Below are 18,648 nucleotides of genomic sequence, written 5' to 3'. Positions count from 1 at the left end.
GCCGGGAAATGTAGTTCAGATGGAAACCAAGAGGAAAGGCGTTTTAAAACCCTTATTTTTTACTTCTGCGTCTCGCTGCTAATATCATATTACTCTTTCATAGATTTGTACTGAAGAAGATGGAAAAGAAGGCGAACGGTAATGATAAACAATACCTTTGGAAATGCCTGAGGAAACGGGTTTGTCTGTGCGCATGCGTGGCGAATCTGTTTAAAAAAAGGAGTCACTACGTGGGCGCATGCGTAGAAGAGTGCTTTGACGCTCCGCGGCGTTAGTGCGCGCGCACAGGCACGCACAGGAAACTCGTTGCGCATGCGTATAAAAGGCTTGCAGTTCTGGGCGGAGATTCATAGGTAAACAGAAAGCAGGAGGTGAAAGTCAAGGGAGAAGGGACAATTGGGGAGGCTTCTGGGTGAGTCTCCCTGCCTCTGAGCTTGTGCAGAGTGCTTTCTCTTATTTGTAGGGTATTTAATTAGATTGTTATTTTTACTTTTGGTCCTGTTTTGTATAAACAATCTAAATCTGTATATGTATATATTAGGCTTGGGTAATCCATGGTTCTAAAGTACTTACAAAACTAAAGTTCTGGTGGTGAAAATTTCAGAACTCTAACAAAACTTTCAAAATTTATTTATTATTTCATTATTGGTGATTTTAATGACAGAACCAATTAGGAACGGCCATTTATTATGAAATTTTGAGAGTTTTGTTAGAGTTCTGAAATTTTCACCACCAGAACTTTAGTTTTGTAAGTACTTTAGAACCATTTAGAACCATGGATTGCCCAAGCCTAATATATACACACACATACACACTAAAGTGTTTTTGTTACTGCAAATCATCAAAAATGTAAATGTTGTTGTTGTTGTTGTTCGTTCATTCAGTCGTCTCCGACTCTTCGTGACCTCATGGACCAGCCCACGCCAGAGCTCCCTGTCGGCCGTTACCACCCCCAGCTCCTTCAAAGTCAAGCCAGTCACTTCAAGGATGGCATCCATCCATCTTGCCCTTGGTCGGCCCCTCTTCCTTTTGCCTTCCACTTTCCCCAGCATCATTGTCTTCTCTAGGCTTTCCTGTCTCCTCATGATGTGACCAAAGTACTTCAACTTTGTCTCTAGTATCCTTCCCTCCAATGAGCAGTCGGGCTTTATTTCATGGAGGATGGACTGGTTGGATCTTCTCGCAATCCAAGGCACTCTCAGAACTTTCCTCCAATACCACAGCTCAAAAGCATTGATCTTCCTTCGCTCAGCCTTCCCTAAGGTCCAGCTCTCACATCCGTAGGTGACTACAGGGAATACCATGGCGCCGGCCGAACCAGTTTTTAATAATGTCCTGATGTACTGCCATTGTTGTTATTTTGCTTATTGTTTGATTTGCTTAGTATTGCGGTGTTATGTTATTTGCTTATTGTTTGATTTGCCTTGTTGTTGTGATGTTATATTCTTTATTGTATTGTGTTTGAGGCTTCGGCCTGTGTAAGCCGCATCGAGTCCTCTGGGAGATGCTAGCGGGGTACAAATAAAGTTAATAATAATAATAATAATAATAATAATATAATGTAAATATAAAAAATGTAAATATTGAAATGCATTAAAGTGCAGTGTAGTCATATATCTTGCACCAAATATCAATATTCACTAAAACTGTGTTATAATAACACCTTTATATTCTACAGATCTCATCATAATATTGAAATGGAGCCAATATTTATTAAAATGGTGTTATAATTCAAATTTATTAAATTATAGTAAAGGTAAAGGCTTTCTCTTGACATTAAGTCCAGTTGTGTCCGACTAGGGGTTGGTGCTCATCTCCATTTCTAAGCCGAAGAGCCAGCGTTGTCCATAGACATCTCCAAGGTCATGTGGCCGGCATGACTGCATGGAGCACCATTACCTTCCCGCAGAAGTGGTACCTATTGATCTACTCACATTTGCATGTTATCGAACTGCTAGGTTGGCAGAAGCTGGGGCTAATAGCGGGAGCTCACGTCGCTCCCCAGATTCGAACTGGCAACCTTCCCAAGTGTTGCAGAAGTGGGACCTATTGATCTACCCGCAGAAGTGGTACCTATTGGTCTACTCACATTTGCATGTTATCGAACTGCTAGGTTGGCAGAAGCTGGAGCTAATAGCAGGAGCTCACATTGCTCCCCAGATTCGAACTGGCGACCTTCTCAAGTGTCTAGGACTGTGTGATGTATCGGCGAATAATATTTATTTATTTATTTATTTACCTTACTTATATACCGCTGTTCTCAGCCCGAAGGCGACTCACAGCGGTTCACAACAAATACGAACAGCAAAAATTCAGTGCTACAGTATACAAAAAGTTAACAACCTAATACATTACACAATTAATAAACAGTTACTACAATACCCATTCACTGTCATCTCGTCATGAAAAACATGTTCCAGATTCATTATCCATTGTTCCATTCCAGTGTTCATTAACCAATCATTGCACTAATTATTCGAACGCCTGCTCAAACAGCCAGGTCTTTACTGTATCGGCGAATAATGCGTGCAGATCCCAGTAAGGTGGCCTTCTGCAGCTGGCAGATGGTAATTTTGTCAGTGCCAATTGTGTTTAAGTGCAGGCCAAGGTCTTTAGGCACTGCACCCAGTGTGCCGATCATCACTGGGACCACCTTGACTGGCTTGTGCCAGAGTCTTTGCAGTTCGATCTTTAAATCCTCATATTGTGTCAACTTTTCCAGTTGCTTCTTTTCAATCCTGCTGTCACCTGGGATGGCAACATCAACAATCCATACTTTGTTTTTTAACATGATCGTGACGTCAGGAATATTGTGCTCCAAAACTCTGTCTGTCTGAATTCGGAAGTCCCAGAGTAGCTTGACGTGTTCATTCTCTGTAACTTTTTCCGGCTTGTAATCCCACCAGTTCTTTGTCGCATATAATAATAATAATAATAATAATAATAATAATAAAATTTGAAACACAGGTCTTCATGGTAGTTGTGCCCAGCCACTGCATAGATGTAGTCACCCAAGATGCAGGCTGCCATGTCTGCATGCTCTTGCTGTAGTGACTGGATCTGGAAATACCGGTTATGACGTGGGTTGTACCTTCTGGGAAATGGATATTGCCATTTATAATGGGGGTCATTCCAATAATAATAATAATAATAATAATAATAGGCTTGAACTTCCGCCATTTGAGTTCAAATGGCGGGAAGTTCAAGCCTATTATTATTATTATTATTAGAAACACAACAAGATTAGTATACAGCAAACAAGATCATTATGCTGGCTGTTGTATTAGATTACAGATCGGACATTTCCCAAGTATTGGAGAATAATGCGTGCAGATCCCAGTAGGGTGACCTTTTGCAGCTGACAGAAGGTAATTTTATCAGTACCTATTGTGTTTAAGTGCAGGCCAAGGTCTTTAGACACTGCACCCAGTGTGCTGATCACCACTGAGACCACCTTGACTGGCTTGTGCCAGAGTCTTTGCAATTTGATCTTTAATTCCTCATACTGTGTCAGCTTTTTCAGTTGTTTCTCTTCAATCCTGGATTATTTACTTATTTATTATTGATTAGATTATTGTGGTTGGCATTATTATTTATTAAATAATGACCATTTCTGTCATTAACACCATCAAACATGAAAGTATTGAATTGCATTATTTATTTATTTATTTACTTTATTTATATACCCCTTTTCTCAGCCCTCAGGCGACTCAAAGCGGTGAACAACATCAATACCAAACATCACGAACAAATATAGGACAATTAAAAACAATTGTAACATAAATCATTAAACATCCATATAACAATCATTAGCGCCTCAACAATAAAATCAGAATCCAGTCTCACCATCCATTATTCTGTATTCCTATGTTCAATTACACTGAACATAACATTCATTACAACTCTAAACCCTCCCACAAAAGCCCTCTCCATTGCATTTAATATTCAGCAGTTACTGTTAACTGAACACCTTGATTAGCATTTGATGGCCTGGCAGTGCTAATCAAGGTGGTCAGTTGAAACATTCACACCTAGCTCCAGCAGACAAGAGTTCTTTGTCCCACCCTGGTCATTCCACAGATATATAAACCCATTTTCCTAGTTCCAACAGACCTCACTACCTTTGAGGATGCTTGCCATAGATGCAGGTGAAACGTCAGGAGAGAATGCCTCTAGAGCATGGCCATATAGCCCGAAAAAACCTACAACAACCCAGTGATTTCGGCCATGAAAGCCTTCAACAATACATAAAAATTAATTTAAAGCATTATATGTAACTTTGTTTGCTTCTTTCTACAGGGAATTGGATCTTCTTTCTTAGTCATGATCTATGATTTCCGGGTCATGACCGAGATATACGGGGTACGGACTAGACATCCGGTCATGGCCTAGACTTTGGGATTGACACGTCGAGTTCTGTGTCGCAGCACAGACGTCTGGATCAAGATCTACAATTTCTGGGTCACGATATACGATTTCGGAGTCGCAATCTAGACTTCCAGGTTGCAACCTCTGAATTCCGGGGTGCCTGTGATGGCGGAGTATTGTTCCCACCCTCCCTTCCGAAGCCCGTTCCGCCCGGCCCCCAAGGAGTCTTCTGGCCGGACCTATCGCAGCACCCATCACTCCCAGTCTCTGCTCAGTGGCCTGGGTGCCCTCCGGGACAGGGGTGTACTTTTCGATGTGATTCTGAAGGTCGAAGGGCAGCCTCTCCAGGCGCATCGCATTCTCCTGGCCGCCTCCTGCGACTATTTCAGGTCTCTCCGTTACCCAGAAACCACCCCCCCCCCCATCCCCATACGTTTTGGATGTTATGCAATCATAGGGGAAGTTATGTGATTTTAGTGGGGATTGCTAGGGGAATGTTACGTGATTGTATTGTTAATTGGTATGGAAATGTTATCTGATTGTGCTGGGGGCTGTTATGGGATTATATTGGGGATTGCTGTGGGAATGTTACGGGATTATATTGGGGATTGCTGTGGGAATGTTACGGAATTGTTATGGGTTTACAATGAGGATTGTTACAAGAATGTTATGTGATTGTATTTGGAATTGTATTGTGGGTTGTTATGGGACTGTTGTGGGATTATAAAAAGGATTGTAGTGGGGAATTTAGTCAGGATGTTGCGGCAATATTATTGGGTTGTAGTGAGGATAAAGGAGTGTAACATAATTGGAAGATTAGGTTCTTGTGGGATTTTCGGGCTATAGGGCCATGTTCTAGAGGCATTTCTCCTGACGTTTCGCCTGCATCTATGGCAAGCATCTTGAGGTAATGAGGTCTGTTGGAATTAGGACAATGGGTTTATATATCTGTGGAATGGCTGGGGTGGGGCACAGAGCTCTTCTCTGCTGGAGCTAGGTGTGAATGTTTCAACTGACCACCTTCATTAGCATTTGAAGTCCTGGCTGAGCCTGGGAAAATCTTTTGTTGAGAGGTGTTAAGATGTGCCTGGTTGTTTCCTCTCTGCTGTTTTGCTGTTGTAATTTTAGAGTTTTTTAATACTGGTAGTCAGATTTTGTTCATTTTCATGGTCTCTTCCTTTCTGTTGAAATTGTCCACATGCTTGTGGATTTCAACGGCTTCTCTGTGTAGTCTGACATGGTGGTTGTTGGTGTTGGCTAATGAAGGTGGTCAATTGAAACATTCACACCTAGCTCCAGCAGAGAAGAGCTCTGTGCCCCACCCCAACCATTCCACAGATATATAAACCCATTTTCCTATTTCCAACAGACCTCACTACCTCTGAGGATGCTTGCCATAGATGCAGGTGAAACGTCAGGAGAAATTCCTCTAGAACATGGCCCTATAGCCCGAAAAAACCCACAAGAACCTAGTGATTCCAGCCATGAAAACCTTTGACAATAAATTGGAAGATTCTTACGGGATTGAAGAAGGAGATGTTATGGGCATATTATGGGATTATATTGTGGATTGTTATGGGAATGTTACTGGATTGTCATAGGGAATGTAGTGGGAAATATTGTGAGGATGTTACAGGAATATTACAAGAATATTATGGGATTGTAGCAAGGAATGTTATGAGATTCTAGTTGGGAATTTTATGGGATCACAGCAGAGAATGTTATGGGAACATTGATGGAGGAGTCAGACAGTGTCTCAACTATCCTGTTCGTTTTTTTGGAAATAGTGGTTCAAGGTGGCTCTCTTCTTGTTACCTGTTTCTATTGGTGCATAGGGGAATGTTTACTAGCGGTTTGAAGGAAATGGACCAGAAGGAAGTCCAGATCCAGGGGATCTCATACAACGCCATGCGCCGGATCCTTGACTTCATCTACACTTCGGAATTGGAAATCGGACTGAATAGTGTGGAGGAGATACTGTCCGCAGCATGCCAGCTTCAGGTGAGTATCTTAATATAACAAGAGGCTCACTTCTAAGGTAAAGTCTATCTTAATTTACTTGTTATACAGATGTAGGCCTATCTTAATACCCAAATAGAGGCCTACACCTGAGGTTTGTGTATTAAGATGGACTTTACCTTGAAATGGGCCCCAGCTAGAACCTAAAAATTTTGTCCTCACACTTTACTATTGTTCTATATTATTCAAAGCTACGATGACTTATTTTATATTGCTCTTATCCTTACTGCTGCTATATGTCCTGTGCACCTTACACACTAGCCTTATCAGCAAATAGCAAATATGTAGAATACAATTTGGATTTTAAAAGAAATATTGTGTATTCCTTTTGGAATACGCAATTAGAACTCTATTGATATATTTACCTCAGAAGTGGGCCTCCATTAATATATTTGTTGGGTTTCATCACTGATTTGCACAATTATTTATTTATTGACAGTATTTATATATCGCCTTTCTCAATCCTGGGGGGAATCAAAGTGGTCTACACATAAATAATGGCAAGATTCAATGCCTTACATTGGGCACCCATACGATGCCAATACAATCCATTACAATAGTAAAACCACAATGAAACATAAATCACAATAATAGTAATAATAATAATAATCTTTTATTTATACCCCGCTAACATCTCCCAAAGGACTCGGTGCGGCTTACAAGAGGCTGAGGCCCAACACATCCATAAAACAACAGCATAACAAATACAACAATAAATAAACTTATAAAATAAGCAATAAACATTAGAACAATAGCAATAAACATTAGACAATAAATCATGACACATTTAAAATTAAGGCCGGGCCAAATGTAATGATTAAAATTTTAAAATGCTGAACATGACAGGTGAGATGGATAGGTTTTTGGAGATAAGTGCGGTGTGCAGATAATCTTAATTTCTAGTAAAGTGCAATTGGGACATGATGCTAGGCGTTTCCTATTCTGGGAAGGCACACTGGAACATCACGTCTTCAAGCTCTTCCTAAAGACTGCCAATGTTGGGGCTTGTCTGATATACTTAGGGAGAGTTCCAGAGTAGGGGGACCACCACGGGCCACACGGGCCACGCAGGTGGGATCGTGAGCAGGGCCTCTCCAGATGATCAGAGAGATTGTCTGGGTTCATATACGGAGATGCGGTCACGCAATAAAACAATACATCAAAAACCATTAAAACAATCGAATCGCCGTTCAAGTCAATGTCCCTCTAAAATGCTACATACATCTATCCGAAGCCCTGGTCCCAGAACCATGGCTTAATTTTTTTCCTAAAAGTCAGGAGGGAGGGAGCGGATCTTACCTCATTTGGGAGTGTGTTCCTTAGGCGGGGGGCCACAGCTGAGAAGGCCCTGTCTATCGTCCCCGCCAGATGCATTTGTGCTGTTGATGGGAGTGAGAGCAGGGCCTCCCTGGATGATCTTAGATTACAAGGTGGGACGTAAGGGTGGATGAGTTCGGACAAGTAAGCTGGACCAGAACCGTATAGAGCTTTATAGGTCAAAAACAGCACTTTGAATTGGGCTCGGAGATGGCCATCAAGTCTTGTGTCATCAAGTCTCCAGACCTCAATGAGTAGATAGACTAGAGATAGGATTAAACTGAGGGATTCCTTCCCTACATTCCTACACGTGTTTACCAAAAAGGGCTTTGTTTTGCCTCCTCTTCCTTTCTATTTTTGAGGCTAACAGCTCAGATTCTCCCAACAATAGGTAAAGGTAAAGGTTTTCCCATGACATGAAGTCCAGTCGTGTCCGATTCTGAGGGATGGTGCTCATCTCCATTTTTAAGCTGAAGAGCCGGCGTTGTCCGTAGACACCTCCAAGGTCATGTGGCTGGCATGACTGCATGGAACGCCGTTACCTTCCCGCTGAAGTGGTACCTATTTATTTTTATTTATTTATTTCGTGTACTTCTACCCCGCCCTTCTCAACCCCCGAGGGGAGACTCAGGACGGTTTACAAAAAGGCACAATTTGATGCCTACACAATAATACAGATAACGTATAAACAGCAATTAAAACAGTTATGACAGTTAAAACAATCGATATATAACATAATCATAAAACTAATCTCATGCTCAGCGTTCGCCATTCAGAGTCCATAACTTCATTCTACTTTTCCCATTCTTATCAATTGTCGTAGTCCTTTATTTATCTGCCAGATTGTCCAAATGCCTGGTCCCAAATCCATGTTTTTAATTTCCTCCTAAAGGAAAGGAGGGATGTCGCTGATCTAATTTCCCTGGGGAGTGAATTCCATATGTGAGGGGCCACCACCGAGAAGGCCCTGCTCCTCATCCCCGCCAATCTCGCTTGTGATAGAGATGGGGCCGAGAGCAGGGCCTCCCCAGAAGATCTTAAACTCCGAGGTGGGACATAGAGGGAGATCCGTTTGGACAGATACACTGGGCCGGAACCGTATAGGGTTTTGTAGGTCAAAACCAGCACTTTGAATTGTGCTCGGAATAGGATTGGCAGCCAGTGGAGCTGACATAGCAGAGGGGTGGTATGCTCCCTGTATGACGCTCCAGTGAGTACTCTGGCTGCCTCCCGCTGGACTAATTGAAGTTTCCGAACAGTCTTCAAAGGCAACCCCACGTAGAGTGTGTTGCAGTAATCTAATCGGGATGTAACAAGAGCGTGGACCACTGTGGCCAGATCCGACTTCCCAAGGTACGGGCGCAGCTATTGATCTACTCACATTTGCATGTTTTCAAACTGCTAGGTTGGCAGAAGCTGGGGCTGACAGAGAAAGCTCACGCTGCTCCTGGATTCGAACCTGCGACCTTTCGGTCAACAAGCTCAGCAGCTTAGCGCTTTAACCCGCTGTGCCACCAGAATATTTACCTCAAAAGTAGACATCCATTTGTATATTGCTAGACTTTGCTTCAAAAGTAGGCCTCTATTTTCAATGGAAAAATAGAGGCCCACGTCTGAGGTAATGCCTATTCCTATATACCAATGGAGGCCCATACTCCTGTTTCCTCTAGATCCTGGAGGCGATCCGCTTCTGCTGCGACTTCCTGGCCTCCTGGGTGGACGCTGAGAACCTCCTGGAGGCCTACCGCCTGGCCGACCTCTTCGGCTTGGGCCGACTGGCTGAGCAACTTGACGCCTTCGTCCTCAAGAACTTTGTGTCCTTCTCCCGCACCCCCGCCTACCGCCATCTCCCTTTGGAGAAGCTTTATGCACTCTTGGGCAGCAACGCCCTGCAGGTCCGTTCTGAGAACGAGGCTTATGAGGGGGCCCTCCTCTACCACTTTGACCCCCCGCAGCTCGAAGCCGACGACCTCTCCTTAACGGAGTTACCAAAGCTTTTGGACACTGTCCGCTTCCCGTTGATGGAGGCCCACGTCCTGCAGAGGCTCCACGATAAGCTTGGCCCGTGTCCGTTGAAGGAGACCGTGGCGCAGGCTCTGGCCTACCACGAAAACGAAGCCTTCCAGCCCTTGCTGCAAGGACCACGGACGCAGATCCGGTCGCGCTTCCGGTGCGTGGCGGGCTTTGGCGGGAGGCACGGCACCCCCTCAGCGGCCCTCAGCAGCCAGGCTTGGTTCCTGAACCCACTCCTGAAAGGCTGGAGGCATCTGACCGTTGCTCAGGCACCTCTGATGTCCAACCAAGGGGTTGCTGTCTACAACGATTTCGTCTACCTCATCGGAGGGGACAACAACGTACGAGGTTTCCGAGCGGAGGCCCGGTGCTGGAGGTGAGTGCCATATAGTCAGTGATGTGCTCTAGTCAGTGATGTGCTCTAGTGAGATCCTAGTTCTCCCCCTCCCACTCGGTGCCATTTTGGCATTTCAGCATCCTTGTTTCCCCCCATCTTCAACCTTCCCAATGATATCCTGTAATCATCGCCATCATCATCCTCATTCTCTTATAATTTCATTTTATGTGTTCCAGTGATATCCGCTGCTGATGATCATAAGAATAACCGTATGTAACAAAATCTGACAAATGTTCTCTTCTTGGATTGAAAGTGTTATGGTTTCATGGACCGTTTCAACCAAAAGGAGGAAAACTTGAAAACAAACCAAATCTGACTATCAGTATTTAAAAAACTCTAAAATCAGGACAGTAAATAAAGAGTAGGTAAAGTAAGGTAAAGGTTGTCCCCTGACATTAAGTCCAGTCATGTCTGATTCTGGGATGTGGTGCTCATCTCCATTTCTAAGCCGAAGAGCCAGCGTTGTCCATAGACACCTCCAAGGTCATGTGGCCAGCATGACCGCATGGAGTGCCGTTACCTTCCCGCTGGAGTGGTACCTATTGATCTACTCACATTTGCATGTTTTCGAACTGCTAGGTTGGCAGAAGCTAGGGCTGACAGCGGAAGCTCACGCCGCTCCCTGGAATCAAACCTGCGACCTTTTGGTCAACAAGCTCAGCAGCTCAGTGCTTTAACCCACTGCGCCACCAGAGTAGCACTCAAAAACAAGGGCATTCCAGGCAAGAATTAATCTGGGCCAGTGATGCCTCCCAACAAAGGATTCCCCTGGCAGGAGGCAGCCACGCTTTGAAGCTGCAAGGCTATTAAATGCTAATTAAAGTGGCCAATTACAACATTCTCACTTGCCTCCAACAGACAATAATTCTTTCTCCCACCCTGGACATTCCACAGATATATAAACTCCATTTTCCTAGTTTTACAACCTCTGAGAATGCCTGCCATAGACGTGGGCGAAATGTCAGGAGAGAATACTACTGGAACATAGCCATAGAGCACGAAAAACTCACAGCAACCTAGGTTGCAGTTGGTTGAGACTCGATGAGATATTCATTGCAAAACTAGAGCTGCAGGATGTTCCTCACGCAGAAACAAAATTTTTGCAGTTTAATAAACATTTCGCCATGTTTTTATGATAAAACCAATTAGGAAATGACACTTATCACACAGGAACAAAAATCGTGTGATGTAGTGTTATATAACAATTATAGTAACAAATACTTATAATATATGTGGTAAATAAAAATAATAATAAAAATAATAAAAATATTTTTGGAAAAAATGAATAATAATAATTAATTATAATTAATTATTATTAATAATAATAATAAGACTAATAATTAATAATAATAAAGTATTATTCATAATAAGCTGACACGATATGAGGATTTAAAGATCAAACTGCAAAGACTCTGGCACAAGCCAGTCAAGGTGGTCCTGGTGGTGATCGGCACACAGGGTGCAGTGCCTAAAGACCTTGGCCTGCACTTAAACACAATCACCACTAACAAAATTACCATCTGCCAGCTACAGAAGGCCACCTTACTGGGATCTGCATGCATTATGTACCGATACATCACACAGTTCTAGACACTTGGAAAGTGTCTGATGTGTGATCCGATACAACACCCAACAGAGTGTCTGCTGTGGACTCATCTTGTTGTGCTAATAATAATAATAATAATAATATAACTCTGCCATTTTATTTATCTTGGAATGATCCCATTATAAATAACAATATCCATTGTTATTTATAGGTACGATCCGCGTCATAACCGGTGGTTCCAGATCCAGTCACTGCAGCAAGAGCACGCCGACATGGCTGTCTGCATCTTGGGGGACTACATCTATGCAGTGGCCGGGCGCAACTACCATGAAGACCTGCGCGAGGTGGAGCGCTACGACCCCCGGACAAACACCTGGGAGTATGTGGCGCCCCTCCAGAAGGAGGTAAGGGAAACTGGAGAGACACTACAAGTTGGGGCGGGAAACATGGGCAACATTGCAAGAGATTGTCGAGAACAGACTGCGATGTCACGTGTATTCTTATCTCTGAGGTGGACTTGTGCTTTGAATGGTTTTCATTGATATATCTAATTTCTGGAAATTTCTGGAAGAAGAGATAACAGTGCATTATGACCCCCGAATCTGTGGGCTATACATTAATAATAATAATAATAACAACAACACATTATTTGTACCCTGCTACCATCTCCTCAATGGACTCAGTGCGGCTTACATGAGGCCGAGCCCAAATACAACAATACATTCTAAGACCTTTAATGGATTTCAAATAATACTACCAAAACTTTATTGTGAACAGTGTCTGAATCCCCAGTAATATCCTGTAATAATAATAATAATAATAATATAGAAAGAATAATCTTGTAATGTTATTTTAATAGTCCCAGTGATATCTTGTAATAATAATAAAATTCTTGTAATTTTGTATTACGAGTCCTGTAATCAACATCATCATCATCTCGTAATTATGGCTAACAGGTCCCAATTGTATCCTATATGGTTATAAAATTATCATCATTATCATCTTGTGATTTTGGCTGACAGGTCCACATGCTTTCCTATATGGTCATATCATAACAATGATAATGATAATAATATATAAGTATCATACTACTATAATATTACACCGGGAGTCCCCCGTGGTGCAGTGGGTTAAACCTTTGTGCCAGCAGGACTGCTGATTGAAAGATTGGTGATTTGAATCTGGGGGGTGGGGTGAGCTCCCGTCTGTCAGCTCCAGCTTCTCATGCGGGGACATTAGAGAAGCCTCCCACAAGGATGATAGAACATCCCACTGGACAACATCCTTGCAGACGTCCAGTTCTCTCACACCAGAAGCAACTTGCAGTTTCTCAAGTCACTCCTGACATGAAAAAAAATAGTATTATATACGGCCATTAAGTAATATATTCTTTTCATATTATAATACTACATTTTATGTGGTGAGGATTAGGATTATATATATGTAGATGTCCAAATAATAATCATAGCAATTCCTTATTTTCGTGATCTGACTACTGTCCCAAAGATATTCTGTAGTTGTTGTTGTTATTATTGTTGTTGTTGTTGTTGTTATTATTATTATTATTATGCCATAGCCCTGTTTTCTCATTCTGACTAATGTCCCAGTGATCTGTAATCATCATCATCATTATCATAATTTTGGCTGATAATAGTTAAATGACAACAACAAAAACAACAATAATAGTATACTATATTATTACATTGGCATTTTAATACTATATTATCCTTGTATGGTTATCTAATAACATACATTCTATTAATACCATAATTTTATATATGATATAATATATTACATTTATATTATACTATATATTGTTATTAGGTTAGGGTTAAATATATAAATATGTATGTAAGATGGATGGATGGGATCCTTGAAGTGACTGGATTGACCTTGAAGGAGCTGGGGGTGGTGACGGCTGACAGGGAGCTCTGGCGTGGGCTGGTCCATGAGGTCACAAAGAGTCGGAAGCGATTGAATAAATGAACAACAAAAAATAAATTTATACATATAAATATAGGGTTATATATGTCTGAATAACAATAAAACTATTCTAATTATCACCCCAGTGATACCTTGTAATCATTATTGTATGATATTATATTTTCTCGTTCTTACTGCCTCCTGCTGCAATTTTCCTTCCTTCTTTCCAATGGATGATCACACGCAGGTCTTTGCCCACGCTGGAGCCGCCTTGGATGGGAAGGTGTACATTGCGTGTGGGAGGCGGGAAGAGGAGTACCTCAAGGAGTTCCAGTGCTACGATCCCGGGACAAATTGCTGGGCCACTTTACCTGACAGCCCCTTCCGGCGCGCCTGGCATGGCATGGTGGCCTTGCTGGGGAAGCTTTACGTCATTGGCGGGAGCAACACCGACTGTGGCTTCCGGCAAGATGTCCTTGAGGTGAGACTCATATAAAAACTTGTGACTCCTCAAAAAAAGAACATGGCTGCCAGTAAAAAATAGCTGCTAGAGTGAGGCTCATAATCCCGATGTTGACAAAAATCTCTAGCATCTAATCAGACACATTTATTTATTTATTTATGACATTTATATGCCGCCCTTCTCACCCCCGAAGGGGACTCAGAGCAGCTTATTAGCATATAATGGCCTGACAGTGCCTGGAGCAAACTGTCATCTAATCACCTCTCAACAAAAGTTTGGGCCAGGAGACAGTTCCACCTTGTCTCCTGTGCTATGCTAATAATATGATATAATATAATATAATAGTATTTACATATAATATTTATAATATAATGTAATACAATGTAATACTAGTACTAATAATGTGATGTTATAATTATATATTTTATATTACATATGATATTACTAATAATATTACAATATAATGGTATAGTACAATATAGTAATATATATTACTGATATTGTACTATGCTAATAATATAATATATTGTATGTGTGTGTGTGTGTGTAATATATATATATATATATATATATATATATATATATATATATGACATTTATATGCCGCCCTTCTCACCCCCAAAGGGGACTCAGAGCAGCTTACAATATATTATATTATATTATATTATATTATATTATATTATATTATATTATATTATATTATTAGCATAGCACAGGAGACAAGGTGGAACTGTCTCCTGGCCCAAACTTTTGTTGAGAAGTGATTAGATGACAGTTTGCTCCAGGCACTGTCAGGCCATTATATGCTAATCAAGGTGGTCAGTTGAAACATTCACACCTAGTTCCAGCAGACAAGAGTTCTTTGTCCCACCCTGGTCATTCCACAGATATGTAAACCCTTTTTCCTAGTTCCAACAGACCTCACTACCTCTTAGGATGCTTGCTATAGATGCAGGCGAAACGTCAGGAGAGAATGCCTCTACACCATGGCCATATAGCCCAAAAAAACCTGCAACAACCCAATAATAATAATAACAAACTAATAAATAATAAACTTTATACCCCGCCACCATCCCCCCGCTGGGGACTCAGGGCGGCTTACATGAGGTCAAGCCCAGACAACAAATTACAGCAGAATGAAACCGAAAATGCAAACAATAAACAACAACATCATAATTACATAACACATATGAATACATCACAATATAAAATTACAATAAATACAATCACAATGACAGTGGGCGGGTTACATGTAATGATTAAAAAAACTAATTAAAAACTGATTAAAAACTCGAGTGAGATAAGGAGAAGCGGGTTATTTGCGGAAGAGTGCTCATTGAAACGGGGGTTGTGGAATCAAGCTTTCCCACGGTGGGGGGGGGGGGGGCAGGGGATGTTTACTTCAATGACAGAACATTGAGGCTAAGCAATAGTGTGAGGTTGTATACCTACTCACCAAAGGCGCAGCGGAAGAGCCAGGTTTTAAGGTTCTTTTTAAAGGTTTCTAGGGTAGGTCCTTTTCTTAAGGTGATAAGCACATGTCTGCATTTTAGATGGATTAGGAATCAGCTATTTTTTCCTTCTAATAGGCAGTAAGAGCTTTGGAGAGCTTCTGTTCAATCATTTCAAAGCTCTCTGCTTGAGTGGTGATGGCACGATCGTCAGCATAGATGAAACTCAATGTCCCTTCTGGCAGTGGCTGGTCATTTGTGTAAATGTTGAACATTTATGGAGCAAGCACGCTCCCCTGAAGCAGGCCATTCTTCTGTTTCTGCCATCTGCTTCTCTGGCCCTGGAACTCAACAAAAAAGCTCCTGTTTTGTAGCAGATTTCCTATGAAGCGGGTGAGGTGGTAATCCTTTGTGATGTTATAAATTTTTCTCAGGAGAAGCTGATGATTTACAGTATCATAGGCTGCTGACAGGACTATGAAGACAGCTCCTGTAATCTGCTGCCTTTCAAAACCCACCTTCTATGTGCTGAGTCAGGTTCAAAATTTGTGATGTGCAATTTCCTGAAACCAGCTTGCTGTGGAATCACACATAGGTCTATTTTTTCCATTTATTTTTTTACTATTTATTTTATAGTTTACCAGAGTAGAGTAAACATGCGCACACATAAACCAAACCTTTCCACCTTTCCTATAGTTCTTCCTCCCAGCTCTAATCTTCCATTTGGCACCTTTCTGTTCCAAAACAATTCTGTTTTCTCAAATAGTTTTCCTGCGTTCTCCCCTCCCATCTCTTCCAGGTCAGTCTGATCTTTTTTCACCTTTCACACACTTTGCCAGGCAACACATTTGCACTTTTCGCTTCCTCCTCCCCTCCTTTAACCCATTCTCAAAACAATTCTGCTTATAACATTCACACTTTTAAAATCTCAGTCTCTTCACCGAAATTGAGTCTTATAATAAACTAGCGGTCCCCTGCCACGCATTGCTGAGGCCCAGTCTGGTGATATGGAAAATAAAGTAATTAGAAAGTGCTTCTTTCTAATATATGTAATGTATTTCTGCTTGTGGGTAAACAGTATTTCTTGATGTTTCTTTGACAGTGTTGACGTAGAGATTGTCTGGTTTGCCTACTCTGGAACATACAATATATCATTGCCCTTCTTTAGGAGTTCCTTTCAAATTTATAATACTTTATCTGTGTGTGTGTGAATCATATATATCTATATCTATGGCTTGATGGCTCTCTGTCAGGAAGGCTTTGATTATGTTTTCTTGCCCTGGTGAAGGGAGTTAGATTGGATGGCCTTAAGTGTTTTCTGTTGGTCATGAGGCTTCAGTGTGGGAAGTTTGCCCCAATTCTGTCATTCGTGGGGTTCATTCAGAATGGTCTTTGATTGGAGGTGAACTATAAATCCCAGTAACTACAGCTCCCAAATGCCAAGGTGTATTTCCCCCAAACTCCATCTGTGTTCATATTTGGGCATATATAATATTCGTGCCAAGTTTGGTCCAGATCCATCATTATTTGAGTCCACAGTGCCCTCTGGCTGTAGGTGAACTACAACTCCCAAACTCAAGGTCAATGCCCACCAAATGCTGCTAGTATTTCTTGTTGGTCATGGGAGTCCTGTGTGCCAAGTTTGGTTCAATTCCATCATTGTTGGAGTTCAGAATGCTCTTTGATTATAGGTGAACTATAAATCCCAACAACTACAACTCCCAAATGACAAAATCATAATTTTTTGAGTGATGGTCACTCCTTGTGTAGTGAGATGTTTTGTTGCCAAATTTGGTGTGATTTCGTTCATTGGTTCTTTTGTTTTTAAGGTACTCATTATGCACAGAGCATTTTTATATATATAGATGGCCACTGGAAAAACATTTCCACTGGATTATATCATTTTGTTTTCGTTGTTCTAGGTGTCCTGCTACTCCCCAAACTCGGCACAATGGACGATGGTGTCCCCGCTCCCAGCTGGACACGGGGAACCGGGCATCGCAGCCGTCGACCACCGCATCTACGTCTTAGGGGGTCGGTCCCACAACCACGGCCGCCTCTCGGCCGCTGTCCACATTTACGACGCCCGCCAGGACCGATGGGGAGATGGCCCCTCTCTGGAGAACAGCATTTCGGGGATGGCGGCCTGCGTCCTTACCGTGCCCCAGTCAGTGGTCCTTGACGTCGAGCGGCGGCCTCCAGAAAGGTGGCGGAGTGACAGCGGAGGGGACCTCTCTCCTGAGGACGTGAGCGCCTTCGACTGGGACGATCTTGAGGAGCTGAGTGACGAGAATTGAGAGCCTTCTCTTTTGTGATTTCTACATAGTCGGGTTTTTCAGGGGTACTATGCCCCCAAAATGCTTGCATCGCTTAGAGACCCCAGGAATGGAGAGGAAGGGGCCCTGGAGTCAGTGGGGAAAGAATAATCGAATCCTAATACGAATGAACCTCAATATCAATGACTTCCCTCCCTCCCCCTCAAATAAACAATAAACACATTTGAAACAAACCCCAATATTAATGAACCATCCCTCTTGCCCCCTTCCCTCAAAAAAGCTCTCTCACCTCCCAAATTCCCCTGTTTACCTCAAATAAAGAGAAAAGAAAACTTATACAAACCCAAATATCAATGCCCACTTCCCTCCGTCCTACAAAAGATTCTAGAGTTGCCTCCATCTCCGATTCCACAGGGAGCGAGGTTGCTCCAACACCAAAGGCCAGAGCATTGAATTCAGACTCAAAGGAGAAGGAGAGGCGTTTATTTCACTGCACCATTGCTTCCAGGGCCCAACCGGGTAGACTATTCCTCCCCATTGACTGAACGCTGCTCACCCGCCTACCTCAGGGTATTCTTTCCATCCTCAGAGGTGCTAGAGTCCACCATCATGAAGGAGTCAACCACTGAAGGCAGTAGCAGCAAGGAGGAGGAGGAGGCAGCGCTGGTTGAACAGGAGGCAGAGGAAAAGACACAGAAGGAAGACTTACTTACTTAGGTGATCCCTTGTTGGCCGAGTAGGATAGTCTTCCAGGATCAGTATTCTTGTAGGTGACTGTGGAGCCCTATTCTTGATCTGCATCTTCTCCCGCAGTGAGGGCATCGGTTTCCAGGTGTAAGGCGGTCTCAGTCTGGGTTAGCTTGATGCGCCTTCCT

At 42.4% G+C, this 18,648-nt stretch overlaps 1 protein-coding gene across 2 annotated transcripts; it reads left to right on the top strand.

The window, feature by feature from the left end:
• Window positions 1–304: 304 nt before the first annotated feature.
• KLHL22 (kelch like family member 22) lies at window positions 305–18,006 on the top strand. Of its 2 annotated transcripts, none has more exons than XM_060756184.2 (7): window positions 305–353; window positions 4,300–4,757; window positions 6,204–6,369; window positions 9,375–10,093; window positions 11,872–12,064; window positions 13,831–14,064; window positions 17,420–18,006. In XM_060756184.2, the coding sequence occupies exons 2-7, from the start codon at window positions 4,534–4,536 to the stop codon at window positions 17,792–17,794; spliced, it is 1,911 nt and encodes a 636-aa protein (XP_060612167.2). In that variant the 5' UTR covers window positions 305–353; window positions 4,300–4,533; the 3' UTR covers window positions 17,795–18,006. The 2 variants fall into 2 exon arrangements, with proteins under 2 accessions (XP_060612167.2, XP_060612165.2); XM_060756182.2 differs by having other exon boundaries at window positions 318–412.
• The last annotated feature ends 642 nt before the right edge of the window (window positions 18,007–18,648 follow it).

Source organism: Anolis sagrei, chromosome 10, assembly GCF_037176765.1.
Source record: "Anolis sagrei isolate rAnoSag1 chromosome 10, rAnoSag1.mat, whole genome shotgun sequence".
Classification (NCBI taxonomy): domain Eukaryota; kingdom Metazoa; phylum Chordata; class Lepidosauria; order Squamata; family Dactyloidae; genus Anolis; species Anolis sagrei.
The sequence above is the reverse complement of the archived record's forward strand: the minus strand, read 5'-3'. Positions and strand labels throughout refer to the sequence as shown.